This window comes from Amblyomma americanum, chromosome 7 (assembly GCF_052857255.1).
Source record: "Amblyomma americanum isolate KBUSLIRL-KWMA chromosome 7, ASM5285725v1, whole genome shotgun sequence".
NCBI classification, from domain to species: Eukaryota; Metazoa; Arthropoda; class Arachnida; order Ixodida; family Ixodidae; genus Amblyomma; species Amblyomma americanum.
In genome coordinates this window covers 74,415,912-74,442,629 of record NC_135503.1, presented here as the reverse complement: position 1 = coordinate 74,442,629, position 26,718 = coordinate 74,415,912, and the positions used below count along the sequence as shown (strand labels likewise).

The 26,718-nt window shown below is 44.6% G+C and overlaps 1 protein-coding gene across 1 annotated transcript in view; it reads left to right on the top strand.

Annotated features, from left to right (window-relative positions):
• Window positions 1–17,563, top strand: part of LOC144099313 (glutamate receptor ionotropic, kainate 2-like) — a 236,948-nt gene extending 219,385 nt beyond the window's left edge. The window contains exons 11-15 of the mRNA XM_077632528.1: window positions 10,096–10,475; window positions 11,223–11,421; window positions 11,942–12,167; window positions 13,038–13,363; window positions 14,460–17,563. Coding sequence (XP_077488654.1) covers window positions 10,096–10,475; window positions 11,223–11,421; window positions 11,942–12,167; window positions 13,038–13,363; window positions 14,460–14,612 — 1,284 coding nt within the window. The 3' untranslated portion in view covers window positions 14,613–17,563. The remainder of the gene's footprint in view (window positions 1–10,095; window positions 10,476–11,222; window positions 11,422–11,941; window positions 12,168–13,037; window positions 13,364–14,459) is intronic.
• Window positions 17,564–26,718: the final 9,155 nt, after the last annotated feature.

The following is a 26,718-nucleotide window of genomic DNA, read 5'->3' as shown; positions in this document are numbered from 1 at the left end:
TTTTTTTTCGTCTCGTGCTATTGCGCTTTAATTGCGATAATTTTAATTGACGATAGTCGGTTTAGTGGCAGTTAGTTTACCTATAACTTAAGCTAGTGCAATACCCCTACAGCGTAATTGAATAATAGTTGGTGTGTGCAGCGCAGTTATATCCTTCTTTCTAGCGGAATGATGCGCATATGCGAAAGCAAAAGCCAAAGTAGAGCAAGAAAAGATATATACAAAACTCTTTCCTCAGAACAGTGTTTCTCTAGCATTTAATGACACTATAAAATGCTTAGGAGCAGTATATCTCAAAATAAAACTTCTAATGAGTTTCGTTAGAAACTCTAATTACTTCTGACATTAGGCTCATATACCTTTCCCATGACTTTCTCGTATCTGTTCCTGATGTATTCCTAATGACGTTTAAAAAATATTTCGCCGCCGTGGTTCTAGTGTGTTCCAAATGAACGCTTTCCTGATGACTGGCTCTTGAATCCCTGATGTCTTACCGGCCGTTGCAAATCCTGATGCAAATATTGGGGTTGAGTACTGCAAAATAAGACCTAATACAAAAAGCACAGCAAAACAAAAAAGAAATAAAAAACCGCAAAATTTTATTAATATGGGGATTCGAATCAGCCACTTTCCGATCCCTAACCCACTGTGCTACGCCATATCACCACTAGGTAAGCAGCACACCCTTTAGAATTTTTGTTCTTTATTGCATGGAAATAGCGCCGAAAAGAAAAGTCTAAGCATGCGTACGCCACAAAACACCAGGCCACTATGCCCCTGCATGACCCCTCCTTCCAAAACAACAAAAGTCTGGAAGGCACACACATGCATCACGATAAGGGAGCCAGCTACGCGGCTCTTGCAGGGGAGCATATAGTCCTCGCGCCAAAGCGCATTGTTCACGGAACAAATATTTTGACGACCGCGGTGATTCGCCGTGGCGGTCCAGCATGCGGCTCTTCCAGAGAATAAATAGTCCAAGCAACATAAATAGATCATACGGCACAAAACAGTTTTTCTCCACAGGCAAAAAAGGGATACTGTAGGGTGGGATGTCAATGTCGTTCTTAATTGTTCGTTGTAATATATCACAGAAGAACACAGCGTCAATGCACAGAATAAAACAATGGTCAATTGTCTCTAATTTACTGCACAGGCGGCAGTTCACCGACCATGGCGCAATCATCTTCTTAGCATGAAGCCATGCCTTCACAGGTAGCAGAGATGTGTGCAGTTTAAAGAAGAATGTTTTTGCAGCAGAAATGCACATTCGCCTAACACTTTTTAAAACACTAGTTTCAAGGAACAACAGAAAAGGTTGCCGATACAACGGTACAGGGAACAAATACTCTGTAAGTGGCTGAGTCAGCTGCCTTCTGGAGAGGCTATACAGGTAGTGTAAAGAAAAGCGCACAGTGAGGAAATTGAAGTTGTCAGCAATTTCCTTAAGGAATCCCCATAAATCCCCCTCACGTGTGAATCCAGTCGGTGCGAATAGAAAAAGCAAATGAGCACTGAGACGCCTAATATGCACAGGTACTAAGAAAGGGTGGTTTGACGATTTGAAAAATAAAAGTAAAACGCGAAACACTCTGATGCATGAATAAGTGAACAAGGCCGATTCCACCAGACTCTAGCGAAAGAAATAAGTTATCGCGGCGCATGGGCACACCCTTAAGCATTATATATGTGGTTGCAGTTATATCCAGTCCTTTTCAATGCGTGTCAATGAAGCAGCAGCAGCTATAGGCGCCCGCTGAAAAACAACATTGTTCAGAAGGTCCTTTTAGTCCTGTTGGGTGTGCAACATATTCCGAGCCTTGACGTGCAACGCATTGGCCGCATCAAATCTCTAGGAAAATTACATGTCGCAGAACACCGGCTGCCCGTTTTACTCTCTTACCACTCCTAATCCTTGGTATACCAACCAAGGCTTATTCTTACACCGCAGAACAGACTGCGTTGCGGGGCAATTATTGCTGGAATAATGCGCTATAGCAGCTTCACAACCTGCGAGCATGGCAGCGACACACATCCTTCACATCCGGCTAAACAATTCAAAAATATAAACACTTGGGCGACTGAAGATCTGGAGACTGTGAGAAAGAGGAAGAACCGAATGAAAAGTAATTATAAATATGCGCTGCCTTCTGTGTCCTTTTTTATTTTGTACATGAGTAACGCATGTTTGTCAACTGGCTTTTTTGTTGTTGCGTTCCTTTTTGCACTATTGTTCGGAGTGTTTGCAGAAGAAGGTGTTCGCACAGAGCGCGCACTTACGCTCGCCGTTTGAACCTGCGATTGTGAGAGTCTTATTTACCTATTCGGTTTTGCACCTTATTTTCTTCGAGCCTATACTTTGCACTTTGCAGTAGGTGGTGGTAGTAGTTTTTTTAATAAAATAATAGTAAAAAGGAAGGAAAATATTTTTGCTAGCCCCAGCATCTGCCATCGATACTGAAGCACCTGAGCTGGGGCAGCGGAAATAAAGGATAGCAGGCAGAATGGAGAAATGAAAGGAAAGAGGTGAGGGGACAGGAAGAGAGGATAGGGGGAGAAGTAATATGTACAAACTATTTACACAAACAATATTTTTTCCCAAAAACCTTCACTCGCCACTGCCCCAACTCAGACTGCCCGCAGTGTCACAAAATGATACAGCCCATCCCCCCTCCCCCCTCAAAATGCCTTTGGTGCTTGCTTCAGTTCATTCATGCATTTCTTTTTGCGTACTGTAAAAGAATGCATGAAAACTACAGAAGTGTTCTTGATGCGTAATGGCATGACAGAAATTTATGTGAAATCTCATCTGAATTTCTAGTGATATATTTCTGCGTGGGTGTAATTGGAGAGAAAAGTCACTTCAGTGGCTGATCGCCAATGACTTAAGGAAGTCTTCTGTATGATTGCAAAACAGTATGTGCTGAATTTTTATCGAGGAAAGACATCTATAGCTGACTTCTTGGTGACTCTCTAATGTGTCACAAGGAATGCATGAACATGACACCAGAAGCTCAGGGCTCTTTTTTGTAAGGATAATAACGCTGCACTTTTTTGCAGAGATTAGTTACAACGGTATATTAACCATTTTGGTGAACAGATCACATTTGGAGAGCTGAAAGCGCACGTTTGTGCTTTCAGAATTACCGGTGCGGCAATAAGAGGAGAAAATTGAACTTTTGCTCAAACGGCTGCGCATGCTGACAGGCGCAGAATGACCTGCAGTCTAACAGTACAGATAACTGAGTTTGAGCAAATATGGATCTATATGAATAAGCATTTATAAAAAAGACAACAAGCACAATTGGTCGGGCAAGCTGTTTGGTTTCGGTGTCCATATTTAGCATTAGTTTTAAAACTGGACAGTTTTGTAAGGAGATCAGTGGCCTAAGTTTTACCAGATGCGCTATATTTGAACATTTCAGTTAAAAATTTCAAAATTCAAGTTCAAATCGTTCAAAATTTGAAATAACATGGCGAAAACAGAGCGCTAAGATTAAATCAATGCTCCAGCGATTGAGCGATTTAGAAGTAGAAGAATACTGTGCTTCTTTCTTATTCGTGAAATATTTTGAACCAATTCAAAACGATGGGACTCAAGTAAATGCGGAAGTCGTTATTCTGGCGCCACACAAATTGCCCAAAGTTGTAAGGTCGACGAAGTAAGTTATCAGATTATTAAGAGGTTGTTGTACAGCGAGGCATATAAGTCAATTAATGTCATACACACAAGGCGTCGACTATAACATTCCTCCTTCATGTACAAAAGTGTACATCAGACGAGCATGTCGATAATAGAAAACAAGACTGAATGGGAACCAAAGCAAGACTTCGACTTGTCTGAGAGGAGAATACGGCCGTAGCTCTGAAACGCTCTCTGCTTTACTGGAGTGCTGCTGGCTGTATTTTTCAGAAAACAGAAATCTTTATTTTACGCCTTCCATCGCTGTAGAGAGAGAGAGGGGTAATCCATTATACGTCCACCGCACCGAACATTAATGATCTAGGAAAAGGCCTCCCGCAGTATGCGATGCGATTTTGCTGTTGATCGTAAAATGCGTGGTTGTGCAGTAGCGTTTTTTTTAATTTCCTCAGTGGTCGTTTTCTTTTTAGCTTACAAGTCGGTTGCCACCCCTAACTCGAATTTCATCGACCACATAGAGGGTGGTGATGATGAAAAGCATTTATTCGATATAGGTATATACCGAGAGGTGTTCGGGGGCTTCCCTTAGTGGGAAGCCTCCTAACATACTAGGTTGAGTCCCTAGTCAACTCTTCTCGGCTCTGCTTCTGCTGCATGCACTGCTGATTTTTAGCCCCTGTGTGGTTCTTTCTCGATATCAATGCCACGCACAGCTGGAACTAGCGCCGCACTTGATTTGACCTCGGCTGCACGACGAGCTGTGTCTGGACAGACTGCAGTTCCCTTCGCAATCTAGTTGCGAGCAGCAGAGCTTCTGTGTCTACTGCGACCAGCATCACCATGACTTGTGGAGCAGTCACTCAGGAGGTTTTATTAGTCAATAGGTTTCATTATTCTTAAGTAACATATCATTTGTGCTAACAGCACGCTCCGCTGTGACGAAAATAAGAAATGGCTCGCACTCTCATGAGCCTTTCTCCGAACGACGGCCGGTGTGGCACCAACCAACGTGCACAGCCTTCTCCTCTTGCCTCCTGCTCCTCTTTTTTCCCCACAGATGTTCATATTCGCGCTGCTTACATCGTCACGCCTCTACTCCCTACTGAAAATCTCCATATCATAAGTTCCATAATTTCATACGTTTCCATATAGATTTTATGGAGCCAGGTTAACGGAGTAGATTCCGAGAGAAGGTAAGCGTAGCAGGGGGCGGCAGAAAGCTAGGTGGGTGGACGATATAAATAATTTTGCAGGCATAGGGTGGGCGCCGTTGGCAAAGGACAGGGTTGACTGGAGAGACATGGGAGAGACCTATGCCCTGCAGTGGGTGCAGTCGGGATGATTGATGATGATGATGATGATTATGATGATGATGATGATGATGGAGTATTTGGAGCCGGTATGGACTATATGGAAAGCAGGTATGGAAGCTTATAGACACCATATGACCTCCGTACAATGTATAGAAAATGTATAGACATTATGGAGAATGCTTATGGACCCGATACAGACATGATATGAATTTCGATATATCTTTCCATACCGAATAGTCTTCATATTCCCATAATTCTATACGAGCGGCTCATACGGAGTCTCAGTAGGGCTGCACCGCAGCTACGGCATCACCACCGCGAATACGGGGAGCGAGGCATTAACAGGTGTCACTACTAGAAAAAAAGGTACCGAACAACGTCTTTTTTTTTTAACCCGCCCTGAAAGGTGCGCCCGTCAGTAATGAGATGTAGTTTAACTGAGGGGAAGCTAAACTGATGGTATCATATCGCAGGCTGTGTGCTAGCGCACTGGTAACTTTTGTTGTCGGGCGGAGGGGATTTAAACCGCGATCTCCTAGTGTATAGTCCTAATTTGTATTGAGCTTTCGTGTTTTCTGATATGGACTATTGCATGCCACCGTACTTTCTTCCGCTATGTTTTCTATTGGCAAGAACGAAGCCGTTGGTCTTCTGAAATTGCGAGCTTTTACAGTCATGAATTTAAGAAGGTAGCTTTATTTTCTGCTGTCCCTCTGATCTCCTATCCACCAATCTCGCTTATGAACTTTGGTCCTTATTTATTGCCTTTCTTCCAAATTTTAACGTTTCATCACAATCGTTCCACTCTCGCTTTTCGTTTTACTTATATAGACATGAAAACAGAAGTCGGTGCTGATAGCGACAGCAGCTTCTCATTTTGACATTACAGAACAAATTATTATTAAAGGCAACATAACGCTAATCGAAATAGCACATCTACAACACACGCAATTTAAAATCAGGGAACAAGGCTCACACGTCAGAAATGTTAGCATTAATTGAAACGGATAAATAAACACTTAGCAGTGAGCAACAATAGTTGTAATAAGTTTGAAGTGACCAATAAACACAATAAAAGAACGTTCACAGTAGACAAGGACATAAGAAAGCATCAATAAGCACGGGCATTAGAACGCTTCAAAAGGGCGCTTTTATGTTTTATTATTACGAGTTGTATTCTTATTGCTCTAGGCACAATAAGTTCAGGACGCATCTGCGAAAAAAACCAAGTCATTACTTTTTATAGTATCCTGTGTTTCTCGTACCGTGGCACGTTTCGCGTTTTCCTCTGGCGCCTCCTTCTCTCGGCCCAACTATCTTCAGTTCTCTTTCGAGAAGGTTTGAGTTCGTTATGTGCTCGCGGAACAATCTTAACTACGAGCTTCGCAAAATAAGCACGATGAGCACGTGGAGCGATTCCTCATGGCTGTAAAAGAACCGCCAGACGGAGTTGCGAGCAAGAAGAGAGCGCGAGTGAGCAGCTTTGTTGTCTTAGCAACCCCTTGCGCTTCCTCTTATGGCGGCTCTAAACATGCACACAGTCGCCTCCTGAGCCTTGCTTTCTGCTTGCCAGGCGGTAGCCCGTAATTGAAGGTTTTTCCTTTCTAACTTTATCTTGATCTTTTTTGCGCTCTTTTCATAAGGCGCTTACAGTGTTCGTTGATCCTAGCTTATCGCATTAGCCGCCTTCCGTACGTGCCACCGTCGTGCACGAACTGCCTCTTCCTGAATGAGATAAAAAGTGAAAGCTTCAGCAAAGGCAGCGAGGCCCTTGGAAGAAGCGCCAACTGCAGCTTTGTTTCCATTAATGCGTTACCGCGCTCCCGTCCGGAAGATTATTCAATTCTGTTTCGTTTGTACTGAACCTAGTCTCTTTGCTCCAGACTGCGCGCACTTCCTTTATCTACTCTTCGGATGGCGTTTAAGCTTGTAGAGAATTTTACATTTCAGTAGGTATCTGAAATACTGCCAAGATGAAGGAAAGGTAAGTCGCATGTTTTTAGCTTTCTTAACATAGACGATTTGGTCTCTGCGGTCCTGTACAGTTCCCGTGAACGCATTAGCCCATTTTAAAGCACTTCGCAGCTCAGAATCGCGATGAATCATATTGGCTTTTTTTTTTTAACGCGAAAGCATTGAGGGCCCCATTTCGAAGGAAAAACGGCGTCGTCGTCGTTTGACCTTGTGAGGCATTGAAGGTCGTTGTCTCATCCACATCGAAATACGAAGTCGTACCCTGAGAAGTAGAGCTCTCACTCTTAAAGAAAAGGGACAACGCTTTGAACGATGGGCATGCAGTGACGGCCGTGGGCTAGCCGTCGACGTTTGCACTGTTGGTAACGAAACGCAGAAAGAATGTGCGAAGCGGGGTCGTGATGCACGATTTTTTTTCTTGACGGAAGTTTTTTATCTCCACTTTGTCTTACGAAGCCTTTCGCACTGAGATTGTTCTCAGAGTCTTTCAAGGTCTTTTTTTTTTATAGCGTTGTTTATTGCCTCTGGGCATATGTTCTCAGAGTCTTTCAAGGTCTTTTTTTTTTATAGCGTTGTTTATTGCCTCTGGGCATAAGGGGGGTTAGGAAGAAAAGAGAAAAGAAATAAAGAAAAGAGTGGGTGGGTGTTAAATAAAGCAGGAAAGATGTGCCGATCTAATGAAGGCGAGGAGGGAGCGGTGATGTGGCCCCTGCGTCCAATCAATCTATGAGGACGGGTTGTCTGGGTGGAGACCCGCTGCTGCCAGGTGGCGAATTCTAGTTGGCTTCAGTGCCGGGAAATCCCACAACAAGTGGTGAATGTCAGCCTCAGGTATTTTCTTCGTAGTTCCTTCGCACTGGTCAGGACAAAAAGCAATGTAGAAGTGGCTGTGCTTTTATGAGCCAGGTGTTGTTGGAACAACGTATCTGTCATGCAATAGAGAAGCTCACAACAGCTTGTTAGTATCAGGGAATCGCAGGTATCACTGCTGTAGAAAGGCTAGGGCTTAATTTCAATGAAAGGATAAGTTCATCTTTCAATGATTCCAACTAATATCTGCACGATACATGTGTTGCTATAGCCTGCTTTATTTGTGTGATCTTAAAATATGAGCATTTCGCTAAGCATGCGTAGATACAATATTTCCGCCGCGATCGCCCAGGGGCTTGAGCGTCTGTCTCGTTACTCCGGTGGTGCACGGCTCGATCTCTGCAGCCAAGTACTCACTGTCTTTTCAAAGCTTGCAAGCTTATCGATGACCTCGTAGTCGAATCTGCTTTCGCGAAACGTTTTAGAAAATGTCTTCTACACCAGCTCGGGTGGACTACGGTGGACCAAAAACCCTTATCCATTGAGTACTTTCCCCAAATGGTTCTTGTGCAGTTAAAAGTTATTCTTCATCATCATAATTCTTAATTTCCTAAACAAGGGCTTCATATTTAATTTTCATATAAACAGGAACTCTGCAGACATGGATTACAAAGCGGCCGGAAGTGGTAGTAATAACCGCGTGAACAGTAGTGTGGAAGATTTGTAAAAATGCAAACAAAAGCTGTCGTTCCCAGCGTCAAAGATAAACTAACTTGGAAAAGATTCTCCAATGAAAAGTCGGCGGCCTTCATTTGCTGCGCCAGGAAGCAATTGAAGTTTCTGGAGCGATTTCCGGAACTACGGATACACGGTCGTATCCAGGTCATCAGAAGCAGCAGTCATGGCTTTGCCGTGGCAGCACTACATTATTTCCTGGGGCTATTTTGTTTCTGTCTTGATGAGCTGCAAAGTATTGAATTGTCGCAGAAGAAAAGATGAGAAATTATTTCGATATTTTACAGAAGTTGCCGAACAGAACCTGGGACAAATGGGAACCATCACTTCACAGAAACCTTTCTTTTCAATATCAGCTTGAGCAGAGTTCTATTTCAGCCTTCTCGGTGGACGATTATTAAAGGTACATGAATTGAATGGGGGCCAAAGTCAGCTTTTGAGACACGTTTTTCTAACTTCGCTTTCAAACCTTTAAAGAACAGTCGCTCAGTATGGACCTTAAAATGAAGAAAAAAAGAGAAGATACCCGCTTTGGATTATGGTTTCGTATGAAAAGAAAATACGGAAGGCTGACTGACACTGAAAATGCATATTTATGTCTTCGCTCTGTAGTAATTCTAACTGAGAAACCTTCATCTTCATCTTGATATTCTTTTTTTTTGGCCACTCTCTGAGACATCTGCATTTTGGAGGTGTTTTGTGAATAGTAATTGCCAACAGACTTCTCTTGAAGCTTCTACAACACGCTGTCAGAGAATACCATTGCGTAAACGTCACTTTCCCAAATGCCACGTCCAAAAGAACTGTTATGTTCTCTCAGCGTATTAGAAAACACAATTTTTCTTGCTTTGCGTGATATGAAGAAAATTATAGAATAAGGACTCCAGGAATAAAAGGTCCTTTTCTTATTTCGCTTCCCTCTACGGGAGATGGACGATCCAAAATATCTCTGCTTTCGCGGCGCCTATCTGTTCCGAAGCGCTCCCAGACTGAAATGTCGAAATTAATCAGCGCATACCTAAACAGTACAAGAGCTTTCATTTTCTGATACCTAAATAGTAAAATGCACAAACTGACTTTCTTGGGCCCTCCTTTTTTTCACAACAAATCATTGCAACAGAAAATTACACGGCGTCTCAATTAGGAAACTTGGCCGGAGTGCACGCGTTCATTTCAAAGGTTGTGGTCATAAATTCAAGACTTTCCCAGAGTGATTTAAATTAACCTTGAAAAATATGTTTCTTTTACCAGCGCAAAATATATCTTGCTATTTAGAGCGATATAAGTCGCCGATCAATTACAGAAATATGACGTATTGCGCCGTAAACTCTTGATCCGAAATCACTTCCTTTACATTATTCCCACAATGAATAGCTCTGCGGCTTTTCTGACTGTCGTTAAGAAGTAGCCTAATAATGAACAGACCATATATTTATTTTATTAAACTCGCACGGCTGACAGTCGCTTCCTGCCCAATTAACATAGTGGGATTGAATTTTTGTACTTTTTTAATGAAATGTATAGACGACAATTGTTGCATGGGTCCGCAACTGCAAAGATTTCGGAATTTTTTCCCCGCTTCCTGACCCCCTCCTTCTGTTCCCATTCATGCATTCGCAGGAGGCTGATCTGGCTATCGGTGATCTGACAATCACGGTGGCCAGGTCGCACGCAGTGGACTTCACACAGCCTTTTCTGCATACTGGAATTGGGATCCTATATCGGCGGCCTCACCAGGAATCACGCCTGTTCTACTTCCTACTTCCGCTCTCGCTTGACGTGTGGCTCTGTCTCTTGGCTGCCTACATGGGCGCCGCCTTGGTTCTCCACTTGGCCGCGCGCATGTCCCCCACGGAGTGGTGCTTTCCTCGCCATGGTCCCAAGTGCGACTGCGACCGGTCCTCGGGCTCTGAAAGGCCACGGAATGCGCTCGGACTCGGCGAGAGCCTCTGGTACGCGACCAGTGCCGTGCTCTTCCAGAACTGCGAGACAAGCCCCAGGTACGCGCGGATGATGTCACATCTTTGTTTGAGAACAAAACCTGCGCACACCAGTGTACATGCTGCGCCAAAAAGATAGGCATGCCCACCACCAACTTTCTAACATTAATTATGCAGCTCACGTTCGTTGCTTTCTGAAAGGTGAGAATTATTTGCGCAGAGAGGCAGTCGCTCAGACAGTAGCCTTTACTCAGTTCTTCCGTGCGTGTGCTGCTGCTGGGCGAAGTAGGAACGCCGTCAAGACTGTGTTCTTGGAGCCTCTGCGACAATCATTAAGTTTTATAGTTAAGAGATATTTTCTTGCAATGTTCAACATTTCTTACTAACGTTTTTCTTGTTAAAAATAATTATGCCAAAATAGGAAGGCTGAGCTTTAATTTACTAATATTCGTGTTGTCGCAACTTCTGATTAAAAAAATGTTCTCTTCGAAATCACGGCTACACAGGTGCAGCAGTACCGGCATGCAAAGTGGTTTTGCTGACAAAATATGAGGGTTCGTACAGTCGCATTCTTCCTGATCTTCTGGTGCTGACAGTGAAATACTGTTCCGCTCACGTCTGAAACGCACGCCAGTTGCAGCCGTTGATGATTCTTTCGCCAGATGTTCTTCCTAAAAACACTGCTCTTGCTTATGTCCTGAATGTACCCTAGCTGGTCACTCACGCCTTACAACTCCCGCAGTGCATCAGTAGCTGCAAGTCTCGAGCAGTTTTCCTCGTTCTCAGATGCACACGTGACTTCTGCAGGGCTGCGTCTACCAGGATTGTGGCCATCAGTTGGTGGGTGTTCTCGCTCATCATGGTCTCTTTCTACACGGCCAACATGGCTGCATTCCTCGTGAATGAAAAACTGCAGTTTCCCATAGAAAACGTCCATGACCTTGCGGCGCAGTCCAAGATTCGCTACGGATGCGTCGCATCGGGCTCCACGGAATCGTTTTTCAAGGTATGCATAACATGAAGCTCGCTCTACACTTCGTTTACTGGGTTGGCACCTTTTGCGAAGGCCGCTTTGTCGATGTTCTCTGACGACTGAATCAATTAGTGAGCCTACGACTATTCGTGTTGTTCGTTCTAAACAGAGAAAGTATTCGTTTTTCTGTGTTCAAAGGCACTAGCCATGAAAACAAACGTGAATGTACAACCAGCAGCAAGCGCTTGCGCAGCGCATACATGTGTTAAAATGCTGAAGACAGGCTAGCAGCCTGCAGTGGCCAGCTGTCTTATGAAAATGTCTTAATGGAAGGATTGAGCACACCCAGGCTACCAGATAACCTTAGGAAGTTGTTCCCCAAAATAAGTGAGGATACCAATCAGAAGCAAGGTCGCAAAAACCGACTATGACATGTCGATTGATAACGGTTCTCGTAACATGGTTGTCCTCAGCAATCGATCTCTTGTACCAAACAGGTTTCGGACTCTTTTAACCTTCGTTATTTGCTGTGGCGATGATTACTGATTGACAGGAGTCGAAACTGGAGCCCTACGAGCGCATGTGGACGGTGATGTCGAGCAACCGCGATGAGTTGCTGGCGTCATCGAACGCCGAGGGCGTGGAGCGAGTGCGGCGCGGCGACTACGCCTTTCTGATGGAAGCCGCCACCATCGAGTACCTAACTGACAGGGACTGCCAGCTGGCCCAGATCGGCGGCCCCCTGGACTCCAAGGGGTACGGATTCGCTCTGCCCAGAGGTATGCAGCTGCGTGAGCGGAATCCCTTGCTTGCCTCGAGCTGTGGTGCGGAGCCTCGCATTTTTTACCTTTGAAGGCTGCCTGTTGCCGGTCTTTGCTGCGACATGTCTTCACCTCGTCGATTGTGCTCAGAAAGTTGTCGTTAGAGAGACTTTAGATGGCGAAAAATGGATGCCTCTCAGTTGGGTTGTAATATACTCTTACAAGTGGACGCAGATGCTGTGCTTTTTATGCACAGTAAGTCTGATTTTTCACCGGTTTTACTGTGTACCGATAATATTAGACGAAGCTGCTAGCTAGAATAATAATGCCGTCATATGCGTTGAGTTGACAAATCCAAGTGACAATGCTCAATGTAGGCCATGCTAAGAGTAGCACACCTAAAAAGCGCTCCTTTGTATGGTATATATGTGCTGTCGCACATATGCTATGCTGAGGTAAAATGAATCCGTGGGTAGCTTCATAATTAGGCCTCGTTTTGTTTTACGCAGACTGCATGTTCTGCGGATAGTGGAACGCGAGAGACGGAACATGAATTAAATTTTCTACCTTTTCTGCTCAACGTTTTTGTCCCCTATTAAAGTAGCAATGAAACGTTGGCTCGAATTGGAATTGACTGAAACAACAAAACATAAATGTTGTAAATTTAAATTCGCCGCCCTAGACCCGCATCTAGGATTTTTCGATTTTGAGGCTCTTGTGATATTCTCTGCTGGTTCCGATGCGCCCTTCTTAGGAGGCAAAATTTTGAAATAATGGTCCCTTATGATTATCTACCAATTGGTACCCTTGAAAGTATGCCCGTTGTTTGGTGTGGGCTCGTGTGTGCACTTTTTAATCAGCCGTCTGTTTCTTTTCTGTAACCTTCAGCGTCTCCTTACACTGCCCACCTTTCGGAGGCGATCCTTCGGCTCCAGGAGACCGGTGTCATCGCACGTCTCAAGAAGCACTGGTGGACGGGACACTGTTCGCAACAACGCGAACAAGAGAAGGGCTCTGCCGCCCTCTCAGACGCCGAAGACTCATCCGTAGAAGCGAACGCGCTTGGCGTCTCAAATGTGGGCGGCATTTTCCTCGTTTTGCTTGGAGGCCTGGGCGTGTCTAGCGTGTGCGTCATTCTTGAATTTGTCTGGAAGACACGTCCTTCGTCCAAGGCAAAGAAGAAGGCAATTGAGAGCAGCTGCGAGGTAATGGAGGTGAGTGCAAAGTGATTCAGAATACCTAAATAAAAAAGCAGTGTAGACTGGAGAAATTTTGCTTTCCTCCTTTTGAGGTTAGATTGAAAATTAGGTTATTACCTCGTGGTAATCACCCTGAAAGCAGAAAACAACGAAACATCGTAACGCAAATCATATATTGCTATCACATAAAATAGTTATTTTAGGGATTGTTCTACCGTAAAGTGGCATTTTATGTTAATTAACCAAGGAAAGCTGCGCAGTCTAGTAAGTTGAAAACTATAGGAGGTGTATCACAAAGGAATATATGCCACATGCGTTGAAACGAGCATCTTAGGTGTGGCGAGAGGACTGAAATAAAATCAGTACAAAGAACGAAGTGCCTATGTAAGAATAATTAAAACAAGAAAATATAGGTTGGAATGTGAGCAAATCGCTTTGTTGCTACCCAGGGTACAAAGTTATATATGTCTTCACAGCCGACTGCCTTGATAGATGGCCTTTATTCATTCTTCCACGCATTTCTGGTTCGCGCATATTGCAAAAAAAAAAAAACATCAGTGTGGTGGTCCTTCCAAACAAGGAATTAATACTGCAATGTTAACAATGCAACGTGAAACTGCCATGTTGAATAAGTTGGACGGGAGGTGATTCCTACAGATTTGGCTCACGCCACAGGCAAGACTGGGCCATTGTTACCAAGTGAAATGTGCTAAAAGCCTTCTTGGGCCTTCGAGCTTCATGAATGTAGACTATGAACCACCGCCAACTAGGCCTTATCCTTGGGTTATCAAAGAATTCGCCCATTTGCTAAGGCACTCACTCAGTGGCAAACTTGCTAATGCCGAGGTTTTTGGTCTCGTCACTAAATTTGTTCTTTTAAAGTCTTGGTGTTCATATTTCGAACAGGGGGCCAAATAGCAATACTGTTCATTCTTCTAAGCTGCGTTTTTCGGCAGGAAAAAGATCCGTTGTTTACCGTGCAAGTTTTCCTTTCCGAGTACAACAAAAAAAAAATGAATGTCGAGCGCAGAACAATCCATGGTTCCTTCGACCTTCTTTATAAACCAACGATGGATTTTACCCGAACAGATTTTTCACACATTCCCCGCAGCTGTCCAAAAAGGAGTCCAAGACTTCTCTGGAGGTGCTGTCCGCTGCTCAACAAGAACGCTCAATATCGGTGCTGCCGGCCACCACACTCCAGGTGGACGTCGTCGACAGCCGGGACACACCGGCTCAGCCCAGGAGGCCCGACGTCTCCTAGCAGTGCGGCGAGTCACCAGACGTGCTTGCCACGGCCACGCACAACCCCGAGGCATTCTGGTGACTCTCCGCATTGCGTGCGACTTGACAAACGATCTGAACAGCAACTGCCAGCGCGGAACTATCGCCATTGTGTGCTGCTGTACCCGTTATCAGTTTTCAGATGGGACTGGAACAGTGAATGTGGCATGGCTACAAGTGCGCGCTTCTGATTTCTGCTCACCGTGGTACGTCTGGATGACTCCTTTTGGACACGAGACTTCAGACGCCTTTTGTACGAAATGTTTTGTCTCGATAGTTGGCGGATGAATCCTTTACTGTTAAGACGTGCAGCTTAAAAGATAGGAAGGCTTCAGGCAGATCTACAGTTGTGGCAGCACGCGCATCGTTATGGTGCTTTCGATTATAACGATGTGTCGTGTTCAAGCTTCGTGACTTTTGTGATTGGAAACACAATGTGGGAAAGCTTCACACTGCAGTGTAGTGTGAAAGTTTGTAAGGTAATGCGAGTGTTAGGAAGTGGAAATTACGTTGAACTTTTTGCTAAACCAACGATTATCGAGTGATTCTGGCGACAGTTTTATTATGAGCTTGGAACGATCTCATTGCCTCCAACACATTTGTTATAGTCATCGCGGATTACATGTATCCTGTCTCGAGCCGTTAATGCTCGCCTTGCCTGCTTTTTATCATACAAGGGAACCAATATCCGTCTAATCCTCTAAACAAGTGAAAGCACTCTCATCATCTCACACAAGGTTCTCAGTGCCAAAAAAAACTTTTTCCTGCAAACTTCGCGGCTTCCTCTCACCCTGGATGGAGACTGTGATGTGTTACTTCCTCTGTGGTTCTATGGGCAACAACAAAGCTTGGAATGACATGCAGAAGGCCCTGATGTTGGCTCATCGTGATATATCAACCTTTACACTTGAGATTTATCCGCCTTGTAAGCGTTCGAATTCGCCAAAGTTGTTCGTTTAAAAAATTGTTGCAATTTATGCAGAGTGTTTTGCATGAACCCATTCTGCTGCACCTTGGCGCAGGACAAAAGGTTGAAAGCTTAAAATATGAAGACAAACTATATGGTAATGAAGCCCTTGGGATGATCTATTCGAAACATTTGTTGTCTTTTTTGTGGAAATTTAAAAAATTAGAGCCTATCTTTTTGACCACATATCCTTGGCGTCAGTACTGTCAGTGCAGCCCTGTCTCAAAACATTCTTCTTGTAAGGCGTCTAAAGGTTTATTGCTGTTAGAAGACTACATTGGCTGGTGCTTCAGAGGTGGCTTGGATTATATCTATTTGTCCCTGCCTATATGAGAAAAGCACGTCTGGTCAAAACATATTCAGCTGTAGAGACTAAGCACTACAGTAGAACCCCTTCCCATCACCGTCACATTCCTCGGGAAAGTGCCATGCACCACATCTCATTGAAAGGGCACTAATTTTTAGACAGGTAGGGCCAAGGTTTGGGTATTGATGTGCTGCATTGAGGAAGCTCACCCGTTATGATTGCCCAAGGCACTGACAGGAGCACCACTTGCATGCTTCCTGTTCAGGATGCCGGCATCGGCAAGTTTCGAGATGCCCAGACATAGCGAAACTTAAGGGAAACTGGCCTCTGATTATTCTACATTACCTATAATTTACGACACGCCGGGACGTTTTTAATTAAAGGTAGAGACATGGTTCTTATAATTTTTCTGCATTAAGCGCGATAAGAATTGATATGATTGCGTTATGTGCCGAAGTACCAAGCGCCTCAAAAAGTAAGTAAAGAGGTAGGCTTTATTGGGTCTAGGCACTGCTACAACTGAAAAGATATATCTTTAATTAAAAAGCCGAACGGCGAACTCGCCATTGAAGGGCAATGAAAAGAGACGGTTTCAAAAATGTAGGGTGAAAAGAAAAAGCAGACTGGTTAGATGAAATTAAAAGAGGCATTTTTGAAGAAAAACAAAAATATGAAGGAGGATATAGGAAAGTCCTTGCGCAGCATAATGAAAATAACTTGCGGGAAAAGCATTCTGATATTTTTTAGTCCATGCCACCAGTATACTGTGGAGATAAGATCATACTGCACAGGTTTCAGGACTAAGCATCCTGAGGCTATCCACTGCTCACAAACAACCGTGACTGCATTTAGAACCGCGCTTGTCTGAGAATTTGTTTGAATTTACTATTAATCTGCAAACTTCATATTATTTGACAGGCACGATTCGCTGCGAAAGTACTTCTGCAAAAATATACAATGGCTATGACATGGGAGAGGCCTTTGCCCTTCAGTGGGCGTAGTCAGGCTGATCATGATGATGATAATCGGGAGTAATGATCTGAAAAGAACACTGTTTTCGGCATGATAGTCTCGCGAATTTCACAATACTGAGCGTGCAGTCATAATTTGAATTCGTGCCCTATGCTTTTCCACGGTGAAAGTGCTCTTAACTTGGACGGTCATGGTGCGACGGGGTTCTACTGAATATATGATATTACTTTTGTGCCAAAGGTTGAGATGTCAAAAATGTATGCCTCACTGGAAGATATGAAAGGACGGCCAACAACGCTTTTCAACATTTTTCTCATGAACACAAGCATTGCTGAAAAGTGACAATAGTCTTATTATATGAAGTTTTGTTTGCCTGAATTTGATATCGAATTCACACAAAACAAATGGTCACAAGGTTGTGACGATTTTCGTGCTGCGCTCTACGGAATGTCTTTGTTTTAATACATTTCCCAGAACCCTGCCACGGGCGCAATATCTCAGAAATTATTTGTGAGCAAAGAAAATATGTGTTTGTTCTTCCTTCCTTAAGACTGTGGAAAAAATAATACTTAAACGACACTTCACTGGTGACACCTCCTTTATTGCAATTTCGGGTGAAATATATTTTGTTAAATGGTATCTGTCATAAATTATTCAATATATGTGTCTCCTCACAAGCCATTTCAACCGGTGGCTTTTGTGCTTGAAGGCAATCTGCAAACCTGGGATATGCATCGAGTGCAAGGTGCTGTTTACAGTGAAGATCCCCTAGCTGTCGGGACACACATAAGCAGTAAGTCCATGCACTGAAAAGTCACTGGATATGGTTGGAAGTTTGCAAACTAAAAGAACAACGTGCATTCATCAACCATTTTCTAATCATGAATCACCTGCCATCCGACCCGACCATTAATATGTTCCTTGAAAGAGAGGCCCACGGTCCTTGCTTAACACACGTACATTCATTATGATGCGAGCACTGAAATATTCTGGAAGGTCACTATAAGGGTATGCATCAAAATATATAGGAGAATCCACAGAGCTAAAATCTGCTTACTCAAGGAAGTGCTTCAATTTATCATGAATAGATCAACGCCTAGCAGAAATACGTGCAAAAAGGAACAGCTAAAATGATATTGGGAGCCACTTGCGCCATGCAGTGTTTAGAAGAATTACACGCGTAATCTATCTCAGAAGAATGAAGCATGTAGTGCTTTGTTTGCCGGGTCGGAATAGGAAATTTTCGGAAGTTAGGATTATAAACACCGTTGCAATTTTTTTTGTATTATTATTTATCAAAATTTCGACTTACCAGTCTGAATGAAGGTTAGGGTTAGTAGGGTTTGAGTTCTGCGCCACTGAAAAGGCAGCTCTATAATTGCCTAAAACAATTTACATCAAATATTTATTACGCCCACCAATATGGCGGCATAGTACCATAAGCTTGACAACAGCACCTATAAATTATTTATAGCAAATTACTAAGCTTAGCAGCCAAAACATTACAGCTTCTGAGCTAATACAAATTAAACAGTTCCTTCTGAGCACGTTTCTATAAAAACATCTCAGAGCTTTTTTCCAGACACGCCACAGCGAGAACTGAAGAGTATGTAGCGTCAAAAATTTAAAATTTATCACTTGCTTCTCCTTACAAAGGTAAGTTGCATGCAATTTAATGGCGCCTTCTGTAACAGGGTTCCCCGTACACATGGTTCGATCGCATGAACTTAAGACAACTATCATATTTAGGAAACAGACTGAAACGGCTGTGAGCGCCAGCAACCTTGCAGTCGGGGTACCCTGCGAGATACATTGCGGGCGGGTGGGGTGGCCTTGGGGAGCATGCAAGTTACTATAAAACCATAGTTCATTTTTTCAAAATAGCCGCCAGTCGAGAATTTCGGTGTTTTAAAAGCGTGTGCGGAAGGTCGAATGTAATTTCAGCATCGGCTAGGACATTTTATGAGCAAGGAACCATTTGCCATTTTTGCCAAAAGTAACCGAACAACCGCGACGGCCGCGGGAGCGGGCTCTCAGCAGAGCGGCGGCGCTGCGGTCCCTGGTCCTGACCGCTGCCCTTCCCCCCCTCCGCCCCCGCTTGCGAGTGTACACTGGGTGGCGTAAGCCCGCGCTCTGGCCCTCCTTCCTTCAGTCATAGCAAACAAGCAGGTAGTATGTGCGGCGAGGAATTTCGTGCCTTTGGAGTGCTGTCACACTGGGCGAGGGTGCAGGGTTACGTTAGCCACTTGACACTCACAGCCGGGGAGCAGCGGCCAGTGCCGAAAAATAGCGGCTCCGTCGCTCGGCTGCAAGCCCGCTCCGGCCGCCAGCTCGGCTGCTCGGTTACTTTTGGCTAAGACGGTACAAGCTGGTCTCGAGAACATTCTTGCAAACGCAGCTGAGACCCTTTCCACAAACATCCCTATAAGCGTAGGCTGTTGCATCAAATTTCAATCGTAACTTGCACGGAGGGGTTGCATTCGTGCTTGGAATATTTTTTTTCCTTTAACACTGGTGGTAGAATTTAAGACATTTTTAGAGCATATTCATTCGAAATAATCCCCCCTCCGACCTCACTTTTAGCTGCCTTACTGTAAAGTACTGTCGCCACGGAAAACAAAGGAATGCAAGGGGCGAACTTTCTTTATTGAATCGCGTGTTTCTCACTGATTGCGCGGTTTTATCAAAAGTATTCAGGTTTTACTTAAAGGTATGCCGACGTATTAGTGCCAGGTTGTTTGTGAAATGATTAACGCAATGTTGACGACACGCGTGACGCTACGACGATTGTGTCTATGTTATTGGAGGGTTACCATGAGTGCCACTGACCACGATCGTATCAACACAAATAGTCGCAACAATCTATGAATGACTGGACGGATTTGTGGCTGAGGAGATGGGTACTGTGTATCGCGTTCTAGGCTGAGACCTCCCGTTCGAATTCGCTTTTTCGAGTTGGCCTGTGCAGGAGGTGGGACTACCCCCTCATTGTGGCCCTCCAGGGTACGGTTACTATGCCCTCGAGCCGGCAGCTCTATATAAAAGCATATGCAGTTGTTTGGAGGGTAACCAGAAATAACTGCAGATCCCTTGAAGGATGGCAGGAACATTGTGTTAGAAACACTGGCCACCCTCAATACGAGTGCCTCATTACCTCGAGCCTGCCGGAATGTTGGAAGTACCCAACATAATATTAATATTAACACATTATAAAGGGAACGTTAAGGACTTAAAAAATTAGACCTGTAAGTTGCCAGCAGTATTTACTAAGGTATGCGCTAACTGAATCACTGCAATTTTTTACTTCAGTCAGCCATGGAAGCAGGGTTCATATCGTAAAGGCTTCTCGACGATAGACCATATCCATACCATTGATCAGCTGATGTGAAAATGCGGAGAATATAACAATTTAACAAGGAAGAGCTTTCGGGTCACTCCAAACCTAAGCAGTCGTGTAGGAATTACGGAACTAGGCTGCAGAAGAGCGTTGAGTCACAGTACTGGGAGATTTAAATACTGGATACACAGATACCGTAGTCCATACCGACAGTAATAAATCCGAATCAAAATGGGTGTCAGGCAGGAAGACGCCATCTGTGCATTACTTTCCACCGCGCGTTCACAGAAGTTGTTCAGTGAACTGGATCGAGAAAATTTGATAACAAAATTTAGTGTCGAATACCTTAGCAATCAGGACTCTCCGATTACATCATTTTGCTAGCTCAGGAGAAGAATTGCAGAGCACGATCGCGATACCTAGAGAGACAAAGCAGAAGGGCAGGTAAAAAATTAATGTACAGAAAGTTTCAGCAATACCAAATTTTATAAAGCGAACAGAAACTTATAATAAGAAGCGATTGGATAGAAGTGGTAAGGAACATCTACTGAGGGCAGGTAATGACTGCCGATCCGGGCATGGGGGATTGATAGGTGGAACCTTAAGATTTAGGAAGAGAGCAGAGTGGGTCACTGAACAGCAAGGTAGCCATGTGGGTTCTCCTGGTGTTCTCGTTCTTTCGGTGGTGAAGTTGTCTGAGTCATTAAAGAAAGGCTTGTTCATGATATTCATGTCGAAATCGAGAAGAAGAAATGGGCATTGAGAGTGCTTGTAATACGAAGGGAAGTTCATAGAGACGCTTTATGGTAACCTACTAGATTACAAGAGAAAGCAACGGCAGCAGGGGGCGGCTAAAGGCTGTGCGCGCTGTTGATATGGTTTGCAGGGATATGGTGTCTGCAGCTGACACAGGACAAGGTTAATTGGAGGGATATTGGAGAGGTCAATTTTTTGCAGGGGGGAAGTAAGGCTGATGACGACCTAGTTGTCGGCGCGATGGCGAGCGCATCAGGGCGGGGCGCATCCGGGCAACTAGGTTCATACAACTAGCACAGTAAAAGAGAAATCAAGTTTTATTGCTAAAATAATTAATAAAAGAGTCAGGCGGTAGCTCTGGTGGCGTTGAGATGCCGGTGGTTTTATAATTGTGGTTATAATGTTGACTATAGCTCTTGCTGATCGCCGTTGGAAGAAAGGAATCGTAGCTACGCCTGTTAAAAGCCTTCACAGTCAGGAAGCCTTAGAAGCCACTGCCCTGCTCCGGTCCGCTCTATCCGTGATCCCTCAGCAAACTAATCCTTAACGGAGCTATTCAGTGGCTCATCTCCACCCGTCCAGGTTTTCAATGAAGGTTCAGCGCCCGTCACAGAAGAATGCATACATAAGCAAACTGCGGCTTCTATGCTGCTCGTATGCATTGCTAGTAACGCTAAGAAAGAAGTGCTGGCTGAACGGCCCCCTCACACTTGGAAAGGCTCCCAATCAGCAAATATATAAACAGTAAACGAGTAAAAGTGAAAACCTTGCGGTCCGTTCTCGACCGCATAACCACAATGTACTAGAAAGGTAGCGAGCGTGCAGGCATTATGCAAAACAGCCCCCTGCTCATTCGAACGGACGCTGGAGGTCTCGAATGTGCACCCAAGTATTTAACACACTTCTCATCGGTCACCTTCAAAAAGTACAGACAGACGCCTTGGTCAGTGTCACGTGTCCGTAGTTTTCTGGTTTATTTGTATATTTCAAAATCTGTCCCTCTCTCTCTATGCCCGTAAATGGTTGTTTTTTGCCTTTCTACAGGCGCTTTTTGTCTGCATCCCCCCTGCGTCTTACAATTTTGTCCACTCATTTCCTTCTTCCTCTTAATACCTACAGCACCCCAAGCTCACTGTGCAATTTAGTGGTAGCTGTATGCTATGTGTAAAGAGGTGGCAACAGGGAATAGAGGAAGAAGTGAACCCTTTTTTATTAAAGTAAATTATGCAAGGCATTTCTGCTATCATGTAAATAAAATCGCAGAGAAATTATTTGCTGTTTTGGCTAGCTCGAGGTCATACGACCGTCCTCATCTCTGTTGTTCGTACTGGTTACACATGCGTGTTGCGCTAAGGCGCCCGTGTGCTGTGCGATGTCAGTGCACGTTAAAGATCCCCAGGTGGTCGAAATTATTCCGGAGCCCTCCACTACGGCACCTAATTCTTCCTTTCTTCTTTCACTCCCTCACTTTTTCCTTCCCTAACGGCGCGGTTCAGGTGTCCAACGATATATGAGACAGATACTGCGCCATTTCCTTTCCCCAAAAAACCAATTGTTATTATTATTATTATGCATGTTCTTTTTTAATTTTGAGTTATTTGCTCTGAAGTGAAATTGTTTATTAATCAGGTGCTCTCTATTGTGATTATTTTATTGCATGCTTTCTGAACTGAATTTCTTAGTTGCTGCCCATTCTTAACCATGTTTTGTTTTTAATTCGTACAACTTATCCCACTGTTTTCTTTTTCTAAACCATTGAGCTAGCTTCTATTGTATATACGAAAAGAATTGAAGGCGACAGTTCACCAGGCATGCATGACCCAAGCCACTGAATGTGAATCCTTTGGAGGAAAAAAAAATAGATGACTGGACCTAAATAGAACCAACCAGCTATTTATTACAACTTTTCCTACAAATTTCGATGAATTTTTAAATAATTGCAATCAATTATATCAGAGGAACACAGTCCTAAAACGTTGAAGCAATGATTCCACTTGAAAAGAGTTAAAAATTAATGAAACAGCTCTCTCCATTGGTCTTTAATAGGAATGTGTGAAAAAAACAGGCAACTCAAGAAACAAACAAACAGACAAAAACATTCGCAAATAGTAGCGACATCTGTAATCAGGTAAATGACAGAATATGACAAGCATTCCAGAATAACTGAACTCCTATAGTACTGCGCTTTCTCTACCTGTTTTAAGGGTCACACATTCGTTTTCAACTGTAAAATACTCGCTACTTTTCGCTTTTGAAACAGTCTTTCGAAATCATTATAGCTAGAGTTGTTTTGACTGCTACTTTCCAAACAAGAGTGAGTCGACGTGGCGTTGAAACAATAAAGCGAAGTCTTTGGTTTTTAAGCTTTTTCTTGATTTTAAGGTCCTTGCACTTTTTAGAAAAAAAACATTAACATAGTCGTTGGATTCGTCTGTATTAACGCATGCAAAAGTACTGAATCTCACACTTTGTCATAAGCCTGGATCTTTTTCAATATCGTGGGACGTCAAAAAAGGTTATCATTTTCAAGAATTCCACTGATAAGTAAAGAAAAAAGATGGCACGAAGGGTACCTGCAATTTTGGTGTGAAGCATTCTTTTTTGCTCCTAATAAAATCTTGGGACCGTAAATGAAACAACCACTGCCTCGCATCTCAAAAATTGCACCAGAGCTTCGTCCGACCTGTGCCTAAAAATATGATGTGGTCACAGTTGACGTCTTTTTTACTGTGTAGTTACAATTCAGGACCCAACTTTATCGCCTAATTTCGTAGCTACAGAAAATCAACGTCGTATCTATACCAGGGCGCGCTGCATTGTTGCTTCATCGCATCGCCCCTCGGAAATTGCAAACACTGGTCGTTGACCTATTCCATACTCGTAAAAGTCAAATTCATGCACTGAGATGCGTTCTGTAGCTTTAATATAATCCTCGCCTTTCATCTTGTCTTGGAAACGCATCCTAGGAGCGCGTACGGCAAATGAAGCTCGAAAAGTTCTGAAATTGCAGGAGAACAGAACGCCGGAAGCACAGGAATATCGCGTGCGGCCCAGCTGCTCATAGGCAGCTTTGATCACTGCCTATTCTTGCCTCTTCCCTGCCTCTTCCACTGCTTCTCTTTTCTTGTTTTCTCTCTTTGTTTTTGTTGCTTTCACTGCAGCGTTTCAAGAGACGCGCGCCCGCGGCAACGGAATAGCGGCGTTTCTTGCCTAAGCAGCCGGAAAAAGCTTCAGAGAAAGCGACGGGCTTTCGTGGCGACGCCCATCGTTGCGGCCTCTCGACGCTCTATAGCAGGCCCGCTTCTTCGGTTCCTTTTTTTCGCCAAAGAGGCCAGAGCTGTTGTCGAAATGACGCCGCTCAGTCAGCTGTAATGCTGAGGCATCCTTGATCTGCTATTTTTGTTTTATTGTCAACTCAAACCGCTGGCAGAGAAGATTGCTCACGTGATGCAATTTGAAAGCGTCGTTTAGGAGACGACGTTCTTATAATAACGCCTCGCAATTTTACAGCCTGACGGAGGGCGCCGCATGAGGCGAAGCTTATATTAAAACCAACGAGACATTCCTACGCAGGCAACTCTAACTGGAGACATGTCAGAGGCGATATTAGAGAATTCTTCTGCGCGCAGCGTGTCGGCTTCATCTGCTGACGCTCGCAACATGACAGATTTATGTCCCGCCAGAGAGAGCTAACCGGACTGCTCTGAAAAAGTACAATTGTTCGTCACTCTTTTTTTCAATCTTATTCATCCGGCATTTCTCGGACGTTAAAGAACATCTTGCCAGGACACTTGATTCATGGCTTCAAATTGAAAACAAATTTTGCAAACACAAACGACAGACACAGGAGACGAAGTTGACGGTACTGGCGCAAACTTGTAACAAAGATTTTGTTCCAGGTAAGTAATTTTAAATGAACAAATCTTAGACAGCCGTCTTGCTCGCGCTTTTAAGGGCATAATTTTTTTCCAGAGGGTAGGAATGAACAAATTAAAATGCATTCAACGTCAGTTCGCCTAGTCTACAGTTTCAGGAAGCAACCCCAAGCTAGTCAGGCCACAGTGAGGAGCAGGAAGAGGAGAAAAAATATTTATACGTAAGGATGGCACTCTGGCCTAGATAATAGTAATAATTGGTTTTTGGGGACAGCAAATGGCGCAGTATCTGTCTCTTATATCGTTGGACACCTGAACCGCGCCGTAAGGGAAGAGATAAAGGAGGGAGTGAAAGAAGAAAAGAAGAGGTGCCGTAGTGGAGGGCTCCAGAATAATTTCGACCACCTGGGGATCTTTAACGTGCACTGACATCGCACAGCACACGGGCGCCTTAGCGCTTTTCCTCCATAAAAACGCAGCCGCCGCGGTCGGGTTCGAACACGGGAACTACAGATCAGTAGCCGAGCGCGCTAACCACTGAGCCACCGCGGCGGGTAGGCCTAGATGGGGAATCGGTTTCGAGTGAAAAGGTTAAGTGCAGGTGACACCCTGTCGAGCAGGCCGCCTGAGTGGTGGTGGTGGTGGTAGTCATTTTATTAAAAATAATGATAAAAAGGAATGAAAAGATTTTTGCTAGCCCCGGCATCTGCCATCGATACTGAAGCACCTGAGCTGGGGCAGCGGAAATAAAGGATAGCAGGCAGAATGGAGAAATGAAAGAGGTGAGGGGACAGGAAGAGGCGATAGGGGGAGAAGTAATCTGTACAAACTATTTACACAATAAGAAATGTGTCCAGGTTGTGCGCGTGATTAGTTCATTTTAGAGGAATTAAATCACACACGCGCAATGCACTGTGTTGGTTACAACTGGAGTGGGGCTTCCAGTTATTAATCGTTCAAGGTAGAACTCGCGGAGCGTTCGGTCACTGCGTGTAACTACCTGACGGAGAACAGACGGGACGTCAAGCCCGTGTGTTCGAGGAATACACAGAGGCTCACCAAAGTTCGCTCACGACTGCGCGCACTGCCCTGCGGCCACAATAGCGTCTTGATGGAGTCTGGTAGTATGCCCTGCGCCCTATAGGCCGCGAGCATATCGCGACGAGCATCGGCGAACGCGGCACAGTGAAGCAGCAGGTGTTCTAGTGTTTCCACTGCACCGCATCCATCACACCCATCACTCGTCGGGATTCCGTGACACACCCGTCGTTCCCCGGGCCACACGCAGCCAATGCGCGCGCGGAGGATCATTGCACGTTGTGACCGTGTAAGTGCGCGACAGCCGGTGACACTGTCGAGGCGATCACCTCCTGCGATGCGTGAGTCGGGGTGCTGCTTTCGGAGATGGTCGTGGATGGCCGCACGCACGTCCTCCGGCGCAAGGGGCAGATCGCTGGCAGGTAGTTGGTGTGCAGCGGTCGCGAGGTCGTCAGCTTCTTCGTTGCCCACGATGCCGCAGTGACCGAGAACCCACTGTGCACGCACGGCACAACCTCTCTGCGCGAGGCGCTCGATGCGCGAGCGAATTTCCCGCACTAGTGGGGTACCGCGGCCGTTAGATTGCAGGCGGCTGAGGGCGGCGCCTGAGTCGACAAAGTCCCACATGGAGAGGAGCACTATTCGAGCGTCGGCTTCCAGCAGTGACTTCGTCAACCTTTCCAGGGCAGTGACTCCATGTGCTCTGTGTTTTGTATGTATGGGCTCCAAATCGGAGTAATCCAACCTAAGGTGCTGAATGGTGCGCGGCGCTCCGGTGTCACAGTTCCAGCAAGCAACTTGCTGTAGGCAAATCGTTTCCTGGTCATACTCGCG